At 43.8% G+C, this 19,900-nt stretch overlaps 1 protein-coding gene across 1 annotated transcript in view; it reads left to right on the plus strand.

Moving 5' to 3' along the window:
• cep290 (centrosomal protein 290) overlaps positions 1-19,900 on the plus strand; it is a gene marked incomplete at its 3' end in the record, with an annotated part of 134,070 nt that overhangs the window by 88,437 nt on the left and 25,733 nt on the right. Inside the window, exons 36-39 of the mRNA XM_080539129.1 lie at positions 470-691; positions 5,448-5,573; positions 6,047-6,186; positions 9,047-9,229. Coding sequence (XP_080395255.1) covers positions 470-691; positions 5,448-5,573; positions 6,047-6,186; positions 9,047-9,229 — 671 coding nt within the window. The remainder of the gene's footprint in view (positions 1-469; positions 692-5,447; positions 5,574-6,046; positions 6,187-9,046; positions 9,230-19,900) is intronic.

A 19,900-nucleotide genomic window follows, 5' to 3' on the forward strand; every position in this document is an offset into this window, starting at 1 on the left:
GGTGCCCTGTTTCCCTCCATCTCTCTCCCCATCCCTCTCTCCCCATCCCTCTCTCTCCATCCCTCTCTCTCCATCCCTCTCTCTAACTCCCTCTCTCTCCATCCCTCTCTCCCCATCCCTCTCTCTCCATCCCTCTCTCTCCCTCCCTCTCTCTCCCCCTCTCTCTCCATCCCTCTCTCCCCATCCCTCTCTCTCCATCCCTCTCTCTCCCTCCCTCTCTCTCCCCCTCTCTCCCTCCCTCTCGCCCAGAGGGGCGCCCTGTTTCCCTCCGTCTCTCCATCTCTGTAACTCTCCTAGGATATTACCTAACATTCACTTAGTGTGCCTCTTGTCTAAAACAATCTAAAACAACCTGCTTGAATTCACACAAACACTCCAGAACAGTCCAGAACCTCTATGTGTTCCTGGCGTATAACCCTGCATGCGTTACAACATGGAGAATTTTTTTGTTTTTTTCTTGTTCTCCAAGGCTCGAGTGCAGGAGCTTAACGAGGAACTCCAGGGAGCCAGAGAGCAGGTGAAGGCGGGGAGGGGCCGGGAGGGCACCCTGAGAGAGGAGGTGGAGGGGCTGGACAGAGATCTGCAGAGGAGCGCCAAGGCCCAGACCCGCCTGCAGGGGGAGAAGGAGGAGGGGGACGAGGAGGTCCACGAGCTGAAGCAGCGAATCAAGAGGCTCAACAGCGGCTTACAGGTCTGACTCAACACAGGGGCTTACAAGTCTGACTCAACACAGGGGCGTACAGGTCTGACTCAACACAGGGGGCGTACAGGTCAGACTCAACACAGGGGCGTACAGGTCTGACTAAACACAGGGGCGTACAGGTCTGACTCAACACAGGGGGCTTACAGGTCTGACTCAACACAGGGGGCTTACAGGTCTGACTCAACACAGGGGCTTACATGTCTGACTCAACACAGGGGCTTACATGTCTGACTCAACACAGGGGCTTACATGTCAGACTCAACACAGGGGGCGTACAGGTCTGACTCAACACAGGGGCTTACAGGTCCGACTCAACACAGGGGGCTTACATGTCAGACTCAACACAGGGGGCGTACAGGTCTGACTCAACACAGGGGGCTTACAGGTCTGACTCAACACAGGGGCTTACAGGTCTGACTCAACACAGGGGCGTACAGGTCTGACTCAACACAGGGGCGTACAGGTCTGACTCAACACAGGGGCTTACAGGTCCGACTCAACACAGGGGCGTACAGGTCCGACTCAACACAGGGGCGTACAGGTCTGACTCAACACAGGGGCGTACAGGTCTGACTCAACACAGGGGCTTACAGGTCTGACTAAACACAGGGGCGTACAGGTCTGACTAAACACAGGGGCGTACAGGTCTGACTCAACACAGGGGCGTACAGGTCTGACTCAACACAGGGGGCTTACAAGTCTGACTCAACAGTGGTCAGGGTTAGGCTCACACGCCAACACATTTCTACTCGCTACGGTATGTCAACTGACGTAGGACCTCAGTTGTTATTGATTGATTGATTGATTGATTGATTATGTGTCTATGTGTAATTCATAGATGACCTATATTTCTGTTCATTATAGTTTGTGTGTATGTGTGCTACATGAGAGTTGCAGATATGTCAGTAGCTGATTCTACAGCTATTCCGCAATGCAGTAGATAATTGTACAGTGTACAGATGAGTCCTTATAGCAGAGGGGAAAAAACTGTTTTTGAGACTGGATGTTTTGGTGGCCAGGGATCGCTAGCGCCGTCCAGAGGGCAACAGTTGAAACAGGCGGTGAGCAGGGTGGGAGGAGTCAGCAGGGTGGGAGGGGTCAGCAGGGTGGGAGGGGTCAGCAGGGTGGGAGGAGTCAGGGTGGGAGGGGTCAGCAGGGTGGGAGGGGTCAGCAGGGTGGGAGGGGTCAGCAGGGTGGGAGGAGTCAGCAGGGTGGGAGGGGTCAGAGATCAGAGTTTAATTGCTCTATTGGTTAGTGCGTTTAAGATATAATGATTACTTAAGCAATATCACACGAGAGGGAGTGTGTTATACTGAATATCAGCACGGCTGTGATTCGGTCATAGGTACGAGGCCGCTTTTATACAACAGTTCTACAGCGCAATGTATTAGTTAACAGTAATAAGTGACAACAGATTATGATTTGTTTGTTTATTTAATCATTTATTTTGGCTCCGTCAAGAAAAAATTGTTCCGCAACGGGAAGCGAAGTTTCCCACAGAAGTGGGGGAAAAAACGTCAGATCAGATACATAAACTAGGGATGCACCGAAATGAAAATTCTTGGCCGAGGCCGAAGCCGAATTTAAGGAAACACTTGGCCGAATACCGAATACCGAATGTGTATCGGCAGTTTTTAATTTTATCATTGCATAAACTAAATACATTTTGCTTTTTATTCATGCTTCTCAAAGAAAGAAATTGAGATTGAAAAAAAATAACTTTTATTGAACATTCCAGCAGACATCAGTCTATACCAACAAAGCACAATAAATAAAATAAAGATGGCTGCGAAAAATCACTGAATATCTTCAACAAATTGCACTTCGTGTTCACACTGTAGAGAAAAAATGCAGTGCTACAAAAATAATAATGAAAGAATCTAACTCAATGAAATGTCCGTGTTCAGTTTATGAGAGATCCAGATCGGATCAGTATAGGTATTATCTTCGCCACTAGATGGCGCTGGAACTTCATCAAAACACGCCCACTATTCGGTGGTAAACATTCGGTGTTTTCACACATTCGGCCGAATACCGAATGTGCTTTATTTTGCGATATTCGGCCGAATACATTCGGTGGCCGAATGTTCGGTGCATCCCTAACATAAACGGGTTATTTTGATAAACTGGACACATTTTGTGAATATATATGGTTACTTTCTCGCCTGAAAACATATTAAAACTTCATAAAATGACATATTAACACTTGTAGAGCCAAATTACAGCTTTTAGCCAATGGCGGCCAAAATTGAGGATTTAAAAACGGAGGGTTTTGCTTTGCTTGCTGATTGGCTATAATGTTTTCTTCTTCTACGTTTTATGTGACAATGTCTTTTTAGTAACAACTTGCGCATTACTAAGTATTTACTAGCTAAGATTGACAAAAGATTGGCGTGGTGCAACCGAAATTAGTAAACAACTAGTTTGAAACTAGCTAGTAACTACTAGGGGTTTAGTAACCACTAAATGCCTACATTTAGTAATGACTTACGCCAAATTGGTGCAACCCAGGCCAGAACACAAACTAGCATACTTTGTATCGTGGCTAGCTACTTTGTATCGTAATGTAGTCTAATTAACGGTCATTTAATAGAACACCTGTGCGGCGGAGTGATACATATAGTTAAAAGGCCCAGTGCTGTTATACTATATATCGTAACTCATGGAATGCCTCTTGTCCAATCAAATTACTTGGTCGGAACTAACTGTTGTATAAATTATAATGAAGTACTGATGTAAGATAAGGAGGTAGCTTTCCGCTAACGGCCTTAAAGATGAACAGGCTACCCGGCTCAGAGAAAGTGACAAAATAGGGAGACAAGTCGAGGGTAAAGGTAAATGATTATTTTATTAATAACTAAAGAAAAATAAGTAATTTAGAAATGGGATGTGATAGTCAGTTTTATCAGTTGTGTAGGGTGTGGGTGAGTGATCTGTATGTGGAATGTTGTAAGGGTGAAACAAAGGAACAAAAGGTTGCCACTAACAGAAGAGTCAAAAAAGGATATCCTGTATGGAGAGAGAGAGAGAGAGGGACTGATCCCCAATGCACAACCTAAATAGGCACAGGTGTGCTACATCAGCCAATCAGGCCTCCTCTCCCCACTGCCATCCTGCAACACAATCAGAACAAGACAGCAGTGGAGGGAGGAGACCGTAACAATACCAACACAGTTTCTTTGTCTGAACATCTGCCGGTGTCGACCAAAACAAATCAAATCCAAGTTTTATTTGGATAGCGAATTTCTCATAAAATGTGACCCGATGCGCTGGCCGGTGACGCTGTTCTCCCCGAGGTTTTATTCTAGATGTGACCCGGTGCGCTGGCCGGTGACGCTGTTCTCCCCGAGGTTTTATTCTAGATGTGACCCGGTGCGCTGGCCGGTGACGCTGTTCTCCCCGAGGTTTTATTCTAGCTAGGGACAGGAAACACACGACTCCTCACTCGTAAAACCCTCAATCAGAGGTGGAGGATAAAAAGGATAATTTCTGCGGTCATTCTTGTGGATCGGCCAGAGGTTAACAACCTTCAGAACAGAGACACTTTAGAGTAGGGTTAGAGTTAGGGTTAGGGTTAGAGTTAGGGTTAGAGTAGAGTTAGGGTTAGGGTTAGGGTTAGAGTAGAGTTAGAGTTAGAGTAGAGTTAGGGTTAGAGTAGAGTTAGGGTTAGAGTAGAGTTAGAGTTAGAGTAGAGTTAGGGTTAGAGTAGAGTTAGAGTTAGAGTAGAGTTAGAGTTAGAGAAGAGTTAGAGTTAGAGTAGAGTTAGAGTTAGAGAAGAGTTAGAGTTAGAGTAGAGTTAGAGTTAGAGAAGAGTTAGAGTTAGAGTAGAGTTAGGGTTAGAGTAGAGTTAGAGTTAGAGTAGAGTTAGAGTTAGAGAAGAGTTAGAGTTAGAGTAGAGTTAGAGTTAGAGAAGAGTTAGAGTTAGAGTAGAGTTAGAGTTAGAGAAGAGTTAGAGTTAGAGTAGAGTTAGAGTTAGAGAAGAGTTAGAGTTAGAGTAGAGTTAGAGTTAGAGAAGAGTTAGAGTTAGAGTAGAGTTAGGGTTAGAGTAGAGTTAGAGTTAGAGTAGAGTTAGAGTTAGAGAAGAGTTAGAGTTAGAGTAGAGTTAGAGTTAGAGAAGAGTTAGAGTTAGAGTAGAGTTAGAGTTAGAGAAGAGTTAGAGTTAGAGTAGAGTTAGAGTTAGAGAAGAGTTAGAGTTAGAGTAGAGTTAGAGTTAGAGTAGAGTTAGGGTTAGAGTAGAGTTAGAGTTAGAGTAGAGTTAGAGTTAGAGAAGAGTTAGAGTTAGAGTAGAGTTAGAGTTAGAGAAGAGTTAGTATAGGGTTAGAGAAGGGTTTGTCTTCTTAACAGAGACACTTTAGAGAAAGGTTAGAGTTAGGGTTAGAGAAGGGTTAGGTGATCACTTCCATGCTGTGGTCATGTGTGAGTCAACCTGAGGTTAACAACTTGCCGTCTAAAGGGCTCTGCACACAGCGTGCGATTTCTGTTGCGCGTCAACGTTCCATTTTGAAGTTTGAATGGAAGTCTATGAGAAAATCATAAAACATCGCATCCCAATGCACACGGCGTGCGATGCAATTTCTGTTGTATGTTCTCATAGACTTCCATTCAAACTTCAAAATGGAACGTTGACGCGCAACAGAAATCGCACGCTGTGTGCAGAGCCCTTAAGGGGTTGATTGTGTGTTTGTGTGTGTGTGTGTATCTGTGTGTGCTTGTTTTAACCACAGTGTATGTGTGTGTTGGGCAGAGCCAGGCTGAGTTCGAGGGGAAGGGGCCCACCGTGGAGGGGCTGCAGAAGAAGGTCCGTAACCTGGAGTCAGAGCTGAAGGCCGGGGCAGAGCCCACCGAGAGGAAAGCTATCAAAGACGACAAGGTGAGTATCCCTCCCTCTGCGTGACACTTTATGTCTGCCGACCAAACCTCCCTCAAGACCACCAGGACCAAGCTCCGGACCTGGTGTGATGGGGCCTTTTCAGCCGCAGCCCCGTCCCTCTGGAACGGCCTCCCCAACCACACCAGACAGGCCAACATTTAAACAGGCCCTCAAAACCCACCTCTTCAAGCTGGCCTTCACCAGTTAACCCTCTCCCCCTCTCCTCCCCATGTGCCCCCAGCACTACCTCAATTAGGCCCCAATACTTTTTATTTTATTTATTTTTATGTTTCTTTTTATTATTACTACCGTACTCAATCTTTTCAGTTTGTAAAGCGTCTTTGAGTGTCTAGATAAGCGCTATATAAGTCTAATGTATTATTATTATTATTAGTAGTAGTAGTAGTACGGTAGTATTATTATTATTATTATTATAATCTGAGGAGAGGTTCATGTCTTGTCCGCAGGTGATAAAAGAAGAGATTGTACGATGGGAGGAGGGCAAGAAATGGCAGGCCAAGATGGAGAGAGTGCGTAACGTTCTGAAGGAGAAGGAGAAGGAGACAGAGTCTCTCTCCAAACAGCTGAGCACGCTCAAAGACCTCTACTCCAGGTAGGGCCGAAACACCCTTGATGCTGCAGTTCTACCATAACCCTAACCCTAACCCTTCTACCATAACCCTAACCCTAACCCTAACCCTAACCCTTCTACCATAACCCTAACCCTAACCCTTCTACCATAACCTTCTACCATAACCCTAACCCTAACCCTTCTACCATAACCATCTACCATAACCCTAACCCTAACCCTTCTACCATAACCTTCTACCATAACCTTCATAACCTTCATAACCTTCATAACCTTCATAACCTTCATAACCTTCATAACCTTCATAACCTTCATAACCTTCATAACTTTCTACCATAACCTTCATAACCTTCATAACCTTCTACCATAACCTTCATAACCTTCATAACCTTCATAACCTTCATAACCTTCATAACCTTCATAACCTTCTACCATAACCATACACAATAAAACAGCCATGTCATGATAACCCAGTCGATAAGGGACATTAACAACACACATAAACACATACTCCAAACACAGACAAGATGGACACACATCAGATCAGACTCTCACATACACAGAACACACACCTGCTCATCATAATGAAGTCTGGTTCCTGCCTCATGTCCTGCCATGTCCTGGGGTGGCTGTGTCTCAGGAGGTAGAGGCTGTGTCTCAGGAGGTAGAGGCTGTGTCTCAGGAGGTAGAGGCTGTGTCTCAGTAGGTAGAGGCTGTGTCTCAGGAGGTAGAGGTTGTGTCTCAGGAGGTAGAGGTTGTGTCTCAGGAGGTAGAGGCTGATGGAGGTAGAAGCTGGTGGAGGTAGAGGCTGTGTCTCAGGAGGTAGAGGCTGTGTCTCAGGAGGTAGAGGCTGTGTCTCAGGAGGTAGAGGCTGTGTCTCAGGAGGTAGAGACTGTGTCTCAGGAGGTAGAGGCTGTGTCTCAGGAGGTAGAGTCTGGTGGAGGTAGAGGCTGTGTCTCAGGAGGTAGAGGCTGTGTCTCAGGAGGTAGAGGCTGTGTCTCAGGAGGTAGAGGCTGTGTCTCAGGAGGTAGAGTCTGTGTCTCAGGAGGTAGAGGCTGTGTCTCAGGAGGTAGAGGCTGTGTCTCAGGAGGTAGAGGCTGTGGCGCAGGAGGTAGAGGCTGTGTCTCAGGAGGTAGAGCCGCCGTCTAATAATCGCAAGGTTGGCGGATCGGCGGTTTGAGCCTTAACTCGCCACATGTTGAAGTGTCCTTGGGCAAGACACTGAACCCCAAATTGCTCCCAGTGAGCGGGCCGGCGCCTTGCATGGCAGCTTGCCGCCATTGGTGTGTGAATGTGTGTGTGAATGGGTGAATGAGAGGCCGTTGTAAAGCGCTTTGGCATAAGGCATAGCTATATAAGTCAGTCTATATAAGTCAGTCTATATAACTCAGTCTATATAACTCAGTCTATATAAGTCAGTCTATATAAGTCAGTCTATATAAGTCAGTCTATATAAGTCAGTCTATATAAGTCAGTCTGTATAAGTCAGTCTATGTAAGTCAGTCTATATAAGTCAGTCTATATAAGTCAGTCTATATAACTCAGTCTATATAAGTCAGTCTATATAAGTCAGTCTATGTAAGTCAGTCTATATAAGTCAGTCTATATAAGTCAGTCTATATAAGTCAGTCTGTATAAGTCAGTCTGTATAAGTCAGTCTATATAAGTCATCTATATAAGTCATCTATATAAGTAATCTATATAAGTCAGTCTATATAAGTCAGTCTATATAAGGTCAGTCTATATAAGTCAGTCTATATAAGTCAGTCTATATAAGTCAGTCTATATAAGTCATCTATATAAGTCATCTATATAAGTCAGTCTATATAAGTCATCTATATAAGATAGTCTATATAAGTCAGTCTATATAAGTCATCTATATAAGTCAGTCTATATAAGTCAGTCTATATAAGTCATCTATATAAGATAGTCTATATAAGTCAGTCTATATAAGTCATCTATATAAGATAGTCTATATAAGTCAGTCTGTATAAGTCAGTCTATATAAGTCATCTATATAAGTCAGTCTATATAAGTCAGTCTATATAAGTCAGTCTATATAAGTCAGTCTGTATAAGTCAGTCTATATAAGTCATCTATATAAGTCAGTCTATATAAGTCATCTATATAAGTCAGTCTATATAAGTCATCTATATAAGTCAGTCTGTATAAGTCATCTATATAAGTCATCTATATAAGTCATCTATATAAGATAGTCTATATAAGTCAGTCTATATAAGTCATCTATATAAGTCAGTCTATATAAGTCAGTCTATATAAGTCATCTATATAAGATAGTCTATATAAGTCAGTCTATATAAGTCATCTATATAAGTCAGTCTATATAAGTCAGTCTATATAAGTCATCTATATAAGTCATCTATATAAGTCATCTATATAAGTCAGTCTATATAAGTCAGTCTATATAAGTCAGTCTGTATAAGTCAGTCTATATAAGTCATCTATATAAGTCAGTCTATATAAGTCAGTCTATATAAGTCAGTCTATATAAGTCATCTATATAAGTCATCTATATAAGTCAGTCTATATAAGTCATCTATATAAGTCATCTATATAAGTCATCTATATAAGTCAGTCTATATAAGTCATCTATATAAGTCATCTATATAAGTCATCTATGTAAGTCAGTCTATATAAGTCAGTCTATATAAGTCATCTATATAAGTCAGTCTATATAAGTCAGTCTATATAAGTCAGTCTATATAAGTCATCTATGTAAGTCAGTCTATATAAGTCATCTATATAAGTCATCTATATAAGTCAGTCTATATAAGTCATCTATATAAGTCATCTATATAAGTCAGTCTATATAAGTCATCTATATAAGTCAGTCTGTTTACCATTCATGTCTCTTTGTGTTCAGGCTGGAGCAGGAGAAGGCGGGGCTGCAGAGGAAGTTGCGGGGTCGCGGGGGGGTCACGGCAGAGGGTCGCGGGGGGGTCACGGCAGACCAGGTGGTGGCAGCGAGGACCCTAGACTCCGACAGGGAGACGCAGGAGCTGAAGAAGAGGAACTCTGAGCTGGAGCAGAAGATCCTCACCATCAGGTATGGAACCTTCACATTTAATAATAACCTTAGCTCTGTCCCGTATGGAACCTTTACATTTAACATCTTCACTTTATTTAAGAAGGGACCTTTACATTTAACATCTTCACTTTATTTAACACTAGAACCGCCATGACGTCAATTTGACCCAAGTGGGTTTTTCAATTGTACATAACTATGTTTTAATAACCCCCGTCTTTGACTTTTCCTAAAATGGTGTTGTGTTGCACTTCCTATTATTAAATATGGTATAGATACATCTACTGTAAATAAAAAATATAGGCATTTATACCTATAACCGCCACGACGTCAAATCGACCCACATATAAAAATGCATTATAACCGCTATAGGCAACGGCACAAACAATAGTCCCTCTACGCGGCATTGCATTGTTTATGTCGTTGCCTAGCAATTACAATGATATGATTCAAAGTCTACTCCTTCTCTCCGAGGGACTGCGTGGCTGCTTGTATCCTTACCCAGGTATGGGCAGCCATTCAGCAGGTATTTGCTCTCAACATCTGCTGCCAGCCAAAACTTAATTCCAAACTGATCTGGCTTGTTGGGCATATATTGCGTGAACCGGCACCTTGTTTTCGTCGGGAACAGCTGTTCGTCCACGGTGATGTCCTGCCCTGGCTTGTAGCATGAGATGCAGTTTTGTCTGAATCTCTCCCACACTTCAGCCATGAGCGCAAACCTGTCGGTGGTCAACCGGGAGCGTCGGGTCTCCTTCCTGTCAAAGCGCAGAAAGCGCATGATCTCCCGAAACCGGTTCTGAGATAATGTGTAGTTGAAAAAGGCATTTCCCCATTTATCCGACCAGAAACTTTCAATTTCAATGTTTTCAGCTCAGCGACTGAGACATCCCAGGAGGCGCGCTTTCTTTCGTCACATTCTGTTGCAACATAGGCCGATGCTGTGGTTATTATGGTCCATTTGGGGTAGGTACTTTGTTAATTTAGTTTTTTATGTGGTGAATGACGTTTTACGCATATCACACCACCCAAATATTCTTCTAATAGCCTACCCATTTCCAGTGTTATTTTTGACTGATTTACATTGACGTACAGGCAAAGCGATGAGTGTTGTCAAAGATACTTATATTATAAAACAAGAGGACCAACACCATTTTATGACTTGAAATATTCATTTGTGAACACAATGCCTTAATTACAATGACAGAGTACATTTTGTTGACCCGTTGGCGGTTTTAGGTATACAGCGCCCTCTGGCGGTTCTAGTGTTAAGAAGGGACCTTTACATTTAACATCTTCACTTTATTTAAGAAGGGACCTTTACATTTAACATCTTCACTTTATTTAAGAAGGGACCTTTACATTTAACATCTTCACTTTATTTAAGAAGGGACTGTTGGGTACTAAACCTGAAGTTTAGCCCCGCTGTTCGTTCTAAGACCAACAATTCATTAACCACAGATACACAGAGACTCGAGTTCTCAGTTTCACTTGCTAGCAAGGGAGAATGCTGAACGGCAGTCTAGCACGTCCCAGATCACTCTCGTCGCTCACTTCTCGCTTGCAGCCTTTTATTGTTATCTTTATCACAACATGACAGACATTTTATGACGTAGTATACATGACTTTACATACATGACTTTACATACATGACTTTGCATACATGACTTTGCATACATGACTTTGCATAATAATGAAGATAAGCTTATTGAGCACGCTTTGGGCGTCTTCCTGTACTTCTCTGAAAGGGGCCCACTTTCAGAGAAGTGAACATATTGAAACCTAACAGGACCTTTACATTTAACATCTTCACTTTATTTAAGAAGGGACAATGCATATCAATGGACCTATCGCTAAGCCACGCCCAAAAAAATTGAAATTGTCCAATCATATCACAGCAAAAGTCACTTCAGGCAGAAAAATCGGACAAACAACTCGCTAATATCTGATGTTGAAAAGCTTCTAGACGAAATATTGTTGTCATCTTTAAAAAAAACATGTCTATTACTCGCTGTGGTAAATCAGAAATGTGCCAACTCCCGTCATTGTAAGTCGTTGAATGTCATTCATCACGGTCGGTCAGTCAGTCACTGTCAGGGAAGAATTTGAGCGAGCGTTGTTTGTTTGTCCGAGTTTTCAAAGGGGGCGTGGCTTAGCGATAGGTCCATTGACAACAGGTGTAATTACGTCAAATTCAGCCAGGAGGCTAATTTTCATCTGTGGTCCCTGGCCAAGATGTAAGGATGTTTATTAGGATCCCCGTTAGCTAACGCCACGACATTAGCTAGTCTTCCTGGGGTCCCACACAATAATCACATTTGGACAATTGTCAACTTTCTATACATACAGACAATTGTCAACATTCTATACATACAGACAATTGTCAACATTCTATACATACAGACAACTGTCAACATTCTATACATACAGACAACTGTCAACATTCTATACATACAGACAATTGTCAACATTCTATACATACAGACAATTGTCAACATTCTATACATACAGACAATTGTCCACATTCTTAACATACAGACACTTGTCAACATGCTATACATACATACATCATACTAACAAAAGAAAGGAATACAATAAATAAATACATAAAAACCAAAGAAAATAAATGAAATAACAGATCAGCCAATGAGATAAATCATCTACTGTTAATTGTAATAAGTGCAAAGTATTAAGTTGCTGTTTTATTGTTTTCTTGAAAGTGCCTCTAGGATTAGTTTCACTGACATGCTGGGGTAAAGAGTTCCATCCTGTCATGGCTCTGTGAACTACATGCTGGGGTAAAGAGTTCAAGAGTTGTGAACAGGAAACAAACCCTACCCACTCTGTCAACAGGAAACAAACCCTACCCTCTCTGTCAACAGGAAACAAACCCTACTCACTCTGTCAACAGGAAACAAACCCTACTCACTCTGTCAACAGGAAACAAACCCTACTCACTCTGTGAACAGGAAACAAACCCTACCCACTCTGTGAACAGGAAACAAACCCTACCCTCTCTGTCAACAGGAAACAAACCCTACTCACTCTGTGAACAGGAAACAAACCCTACCCACTCTGTCAACAGGAAACAAACCCTACTCACTCTGTGAACAGGAAACAAACCCTACCCACTCTGTCAACAGGAAACAAACCCTACCCACTCTGTCAACAGGAAACAAACCCTACCCTCTCTGTCAACAGGAAACAAACCCTACTCACTCTGTCAACAGGAAACAAACCCTACCCACTCTGTGAACAGGAAACAAACCCTACCCACTCTGTGAACAGGAAACAAACCCTACCCTCTCTGTCAACAGGAAACAAACCCTACTCACTCTGTGAACAGGAAACAAACCCTACCCACTCTGTCAACAGGAAACAAACCCTACCCACTCTGTGAACAGGAAACAAACCCTACCCACTCTGTCAACAGGAAACAAACCCTACTCACTCTGTGAACAGGAAACAAACCCTACTCACTCTGTGAACAGGAAACAAACCCTACCCACTCTGTGAACAGGAAACAAACCCTACCCACTCTGTCAACAGGAAACAAACCCTACTCACTCTGTGAACAGGAAACAAACCCTACTCACTCTGTGAACAGGAAACAAACCCTACTCACTCTGTGAACAGGAAACAAACCCTACCCACTCTGTGAACAGGAAACAAACCCTACCCACTCTGTGAACAGGAAACAAACCCTACTCACTCTGTCAACAGGAAACAAACCCTACCCACTCTGTGAACAGGAAACAAACCCTACCCACTCTGTGAACAGGAAACAAACCCTACCCACTCTGTCAACAGGAAACAAACCCTACTCACTCTGTGAACAGGAAACAAACCCTACTCACTCTGTGAACAGGAAACAAACCCTACTCACTCTGTGAACAGGAAACAAACCCTACCCACTCTGTGAACAGGAAACAAACCCTACCCACTCTGTGAACAGGAAACAAACCCTACTCACTCTGTCAACAGGAAACAAACCCTACTCACTCTGTGAACAGGAAACAAACCCTACCCACTCTGTCAACAGGAAACAAACCCTACCCTCTCTGTCAACAGGAAACAAACCCTACCCACTCTGTGAACAGGAAACAAACCCTACTCTCTCTGTCAACAGGAAACAAACCCTACTCACTCTGTGAACAGGAAACAAACCCTACCCTCTCTGTCAACAGGAAACAAACCCTACCCACTCTGTGAACAGGAAACAAACCCTACTCTCTCTGTCAACAGGAAACAAACCCTAACCACTCTGTCAACAGGAAACAAACCCTACTCACTCTGTGAACAGGAAACAAACCCTACCCACTCTGTCAACAGGAAACAAACCCTACTCACTCTGTGAACAGGAAACAAACCCTGCCCACTCTGTGAACAGGAAACAAACCCTACCCACTCTGTCAACAGGAAACAAACCCTACCCACTCTGTGAACAGGAAACAAACCCTACCCACTCTGTGAACAGGAAACAAACCCTACCCACTCTGTGAACAGGAAACAAACCCTACCCACTCTGTGAACAGGAAACAAACCCTACCCACTCTGTGAACAGGAAACAAACCCTACCCACTCTGTCAACAGGAAACAAACCCTACTCTCTCTGTGAACAGGAAACAAACCCTACTCACTCTGTGAACAGGAAACAAACCCTACCCACTCTGTGAACAGGAAACAAACCCTACTCTCTCTGTGAACAGGAAACAAACCCTACTCACTCTGTCAACAGGAAACAAACCCTACCCACTCTGTGAACAGGAAACAAACCCTACCCACTCTGTGAACAGGAAACAAACCCTACTCACTCTGTGAACAGGAAACAAACCCTACCCTCTCTGTCAACAGGAAACAAACCCTACTCACTCTGTGAACAGGAAACAAACCCTACCCACTCTGTCAACAGGAAACAAACCCTACTCACTCTGTGAACAGGAAACAAACCCTACCCACTCTGTCAACAGGAAACAAACCCTACCCACTCTGTGAACAGGAAACAAACCCTACCCTCTCTGTGAACAGGAAACAAACCCTACTCACTCTGTGAACAGGAAACAAACCCTACCCACTCTGTGAACAGGAAACAAACCCTACCCACTCTGTGAACAGGAAACAAACCCTACTCACTCTGTGAACAGGAAACAAACCCTACCCACTCTGTCAACAGGAAACAAACCCTACTCACTCTGTCAACAGGAAACAAACCCTACTCACTCTGTGAACAGGAAACAAACCCTACCCACTCTGTGAACAGGAAACAAACCCTACCCACTCTGTGAACAGGAAACAAACCCTACCCACTCTGTGAACAGGAAACAAACCCTACCCACTCTGTGAACAGGAAACAAACCCTACCCACTCTGTGAACAGGAAACAAACCCTACCCACTCTGTGAACAGGAAACAAACCCTACTCACTCTGTGAACAGGAAACAAACCCTACCCACTCTGTCAACAGGAAACAAACCCTACTCACTCTGTGAACAGGAAACAAACCCTACCCTCTCTGTCAACAGGAAACAAACCCTACCCACTCTGTGAACAGGAAACAAACCCTACCCACTCTGTGAACAGGAAACAAACCCTACCCACTCTGTGAACAGGAAACAAACCCTACCCTCTCTGTCAACAGGAAACAAACCCTACTCACTCTGTGAACAGGAAACAAACCCTACCCACTCTGTGAACAGGAAACAAACCCTACTCACTCTGTGAACAGGAAACAAACCCTACTCACTCTGTGAACAGGAAACAAACCCTACTCACTCTGTGAACAGGAAACAAACCCTACCCACTCTGTGAACAGGAAACAAACCCTACCCACTCTGTCAACAGGAAACAAACCCTACCCACTCTGTCAACAGGAAACAAACCCTACCCACTCTGTGAACAGGAAACAAACCCTACCCACTCTGTCAACAGGAAACAAACCCTACCCACTCTGTCAACAGGAAACAAACCCTACCCACTCTGTGAACAGGAAACAAACCCTACCCACTCTGTCAACAGGAAACAAACCCTACCCACTCTGTGAACAGGAAACAAACCCTACCCACTCTGTGAACAGGAAACAAACCCTACCCACTCTGTGAACAGGAAACAAACCCTACTCACTCTGTGAACAGGAAACAAACCCTACCCACTCTGTGAACAGGAAACAAACCCTACTCACTCTGTGAACAGGAAACAAACCCTACCCACTCTGTCAACAGGAAACAAACCCTACCCACTCTGTCAACAGGAAACAAACCCTACCCACTCTGTCAACAGGAAACAAACCCTACCCACTCTGTCAACAGGAAACAAACCCTACCCACTCTGTCAACAGGAAACAAACCCTACCCACTCTGTCAACAGGAAACAAACCCTACCCACTCTGTGAACAGGAAACAAACCCTACCCACTCTGTGAACAGGAAACAAACCCTACCCACTCTGTCAACAGGAAACAAACCCTACTCACTCTGTCAACAGGAAACAAACCCTACTCACTCTGTCAACAGGAAACAAACCCTACCCTCTCTGTCAACAGGAAACAAACCCTACCCACTCTGTCAACAGGAAACAAACCCTACTCACTCTGTGAACAGGAATGTTTTGGTTGCCCAACACTGAACACAGGGTTCCCACGGGTCCTAGAAATCCTTGAAAGTTTGTGAATATGAGAAAAAGAAATCAAGGTATTAAATGTTTTTGAAAATAGACATGGGTCATTGAAAGTGCTTGAATTCCCCTCTCTCTCTCTCTCTCTCTCTCTCTCTCTCTCTCTCAAAAAAAAATCTATATATTAAAAAATATTTGATTTCGCTCGTCAACTAGGTCTGTCTCAAACTATGCCGTGTTGGCTCCTTGAATTTGAGGGAATTGAGTCTTGAAAGTCCTTGAAAGGTGCTTGAATGTGATGTTTCAGAAGGTGTGGGAACCCTGTTAAAAGAGTGAGACCCTGGCCCAATCCCGATTCTCTTTTCTACCACTTCGGCTCGTTTTGGAGTCACTCGCTTTGGAGCCAAGGCCTCCGAACAGAGCCACAAGCCGTAGTGGTTCCCCGGGGGAAATGGGACAACCCTTCACGACTAATACGTCATCCGTAGTGTAATGAATGGGTTAATTCATAGTCAGGACGGCGCATGCGCCTTAGAGAGAGTTCGTGATATACCAGTAGGTGACTGACAGGTGTCGAGAGAACCGAAGTAAACTGGTTATACCTTTGTTGAACCCAGACTCAAGTGTCTTATTATTCTATGTCCAAGTGACATTACACGTAGTATCGTAGAAAAGCATTGACGCTCGCGATTCATTCACGACTTGAATGAACTTGAACGCTATCAATCGATCAAACAAGTCATCAAATAAAAAAGAACAATGCTTCATTATCAGACCATGACAGAATAACGGCGCTCTAACCTGTATGAAACCTGTGCTCCTACCCTGCCAGTCTGCACTGATATAGGACAACAGTGCAACAACTTCGAGGCTGAACTTTAGTTACATTTACGGCGTCATATGCCATCAAAGGGAAACATGGAAAAATGCATGACTTACAGATTTTATTTTATGACGTTACGAAATCCGAAGTGACAGGAACGCTGGAGAAACAGCCGCTGTCCACTGCATTAATTAACTACATGTCCTTGATGAGTCCCCCGCTCACTGCCCTCCATCAAAAATGGCACATCCATCGATAATAGTACATAATAACAATTGCTCAGATTAGATTGCCGGTTGTTTTGGTATAATAACAACTATAGCGTCATATACCACCAAGGGGGGGAAATTCGCGCCTATCATGCTGTCAAACACCACAGGTAATGTTAAGCATAGGCACAGCACCTCGGCATAACAGCGATTTCTTTTGTTATGCTTGTTATAAAGAAAAGGTCTATAATGCATTGAAATAACATTAAATTATATAACCCATCAACAATATAACTGGGGGTTAGTCCTTCGGTGTTCAGCTGCAGTATTCTGGGTTCTAGGTCAGCAGACCTCTCCCCCGGCTGCTGCCGAACACCAGCCCGGGTGAGGGGCCCTGGTTGGCAAACTTTGTTTCGCTTCTTGCTTTTGGCAGTCATTAGCTACTTACGGGGGGCACCACGAGAAGGTGTTTGCCACGCCACATCAACATGCACGGATGCTGAATGCTCTCTATTCGCTTGTCTAGCTTTAGAGACCCCAACTAGTGGATACTGCGCCCCAGTATGGTGTTGCAGTGCCCACACCCGCCTCATCAACTCACCTATAAACGAAGCCTTGCGCATTGTGACAGGATGCCTGCGTCCTACCCCCGTGGACAACCTTCCCATCCTAGCAGGCATCCAGCCCGCAGGCCTCCGCCGCATGGGAGCCACAGCACGTCTCGCCTGCCGGGCCGTGGAGCTTAATAACCATCTGCTCCATGATAGGCTCACTATAACAGCGGAGCCCTCCCGGCGTCTCAAGTCGAGACACCCATTTGTGCCTGCCGCACAGGATCTCAGGCAGCAATGCAGAGATCTCAACATCAGTGCGGCAGGATGGGCGGATTATATGTGGCGCGCGGAGTGGGAGGCTAACACCTCCAAACTCCGCGACCACATCCCAGTCGCCGGCCCTGAGCCCCTCGGGATGGACTTGCCAAGGCTATCCTGGGTGAGGCTCAATCGTCTCCGGACCGGCGTCGGGCGTTTCCGCTCATCAATGCACAGATGGGGCTTGGCCCCAAATGCGTCGTGTGAGTGTGGCGCAGAGGACCAAACCGCAGACCATGTTATCCTGGATTGCCCGGTGTACCACCCACCCAACGGGATGCATGGCCTGTCGGTATTAGATGACGAGACGATGACGTGGCTTCTGGAGGGGTGTCCAGAAATATAGCCCAGGTGAGCCCCTCAACCAGGTCTCGGGGTGGTAAAAGGGTAGCCCCTCGGCCCCGAGCCTGGTGGAGTGGAGAGGAAAAACAGCTACCCAAACGCCGAAGAAGAAGAAGAACAATATAACATAATAACAACTGCTCGGATAGGATTGCGGGTTGTTTTGGTTTAATACGTGCCATAGCTGTAAATAAAACATGGAAATAGGTCATGCGCGTCTATCATGCACAGATCAGCCTAACATTAGATAGATAACTTCACATTAAATATGTCTATCATCATCCGCTGTCAAACGCCACAGGTAATCTTTTATTTCTAAACAGGAATGTACATCTCGATGTGAATCGCTCTCCTTATGGGAAGGCTGTGCTTGACGCTTCCATGGGGCGCTCCTTTATAGGCACAATAGCGGCATAATAGCGATCTTTTTTGTTATGCTTGTTGTAAAGAAAAGGTCTATAATGCATTGAAATGACATTAAACGAAGATAATACGATGGTTATCATAATTTTTCAAGTCTTTAATTACAAGTAATTCCAGAAAAAGTAAATGACATTTCAGGCTCGCTTCCGTATTACGAGAGCGAAAATAACATTTCTGTAGATGATTCGCAATGCATGCCGGAAGGGAGTCTCATGGCTCCGAATGGAACGAGGGTCAAGATTTTCTCCAAACGGAGCCATGGAAAAAAAACCTAACCCTAACCCAGGGGTCGGCAACCCAAAATGTTGAAAGAGCCATATTGGACCAAAAAAACAAAAAACGAATCTGTCTGGAGCCGCAAAAAAATTAAAGCCTTATATAAGCCTTATAATGAAGGCAACACATGCTGTAAGTGTCTATATTAGCTATATTAGCCTACTATCAAAAAAATTACTAGGTAGGCGACAAATACATAATGAGCATTCATGATTAAATGTTTATTTTCGCTGCAGCGCACCCTGGAGAGAATGACGCACCACGTGACTACTCTGCTGTACGACGGTGCTTTAAGTTTAACTTCCATTACAATATTAATGTATTATGTTTCGTTGCATTGATGAAATTATAGAATTACAATAAAGAAATCACATTTTTGATGTCATTTTTATTTTGAGGATTCGAAAAAACAACAACAAAATGGAACGTGCATAATAGGCCTCCTGTAATTTCAGACCTCCCCATGGAATAATGCAGTCCTCTTCAACCCTCAATAATACAATACGAATACAACATATAAGTCGAATACAATACAATCCTCTTCTCTTTTCCCCCTTATCTGGGCAAACAGTGCAATAAAACGCAGCCTGCAGTTAAAACGCAGCCTGCAATTATAAACAATAAAACAGCAGCCTTTTGAAAAGGTAAAGTATTTTACATTTAAATAATACAGTTTAAGTTCGATTTCTGTGCATTATCCTCTTCTCTTTAGTTTTCTGCCAATGCCAAGTAAGTCAGTGCTAGAACTGAAGTGAAGTGAACTGAACAGAACTGCTAGTGAAGGGTAAAACACAGCAGCATCCTCTTCTCTTTTGACACGCACAATCCTCGGACCTGAGCAACAAAACACAATAATATCCCTATGTGTCATTCCAAATATATACTGACAAAAATCTGAAATCACTTTATAAAAACAGCCACTTTGTTACTAAATATGTGCCTATGACAGGAGTGTGTTCTTACCCGTTTAATGTGACTTCTGTTTTCGGACCTCACTGGACAGCTTCTCAACATCGGGCATGTAAGATGTAACTTTAATCTTCACGCAGGACTGCAAGCTCTCATCTGTGAGGCGGGTGCGGTATTTGGATTTGATGTAGTTCATGTTTGAGAATATCTGCTCGCACAGGTATGTTGATC

This window comes from Nansenia antarctica, assembly GCF_963989245.1.
Source record: "Nansenia antarctica genome assembly, chromosome: 9".
NCBI lineage: Eukaryota > Metazoa > Chordata > Actinopteri > Argentiniformes > Microstomatidae > Nansenia > Nansenia antarctica.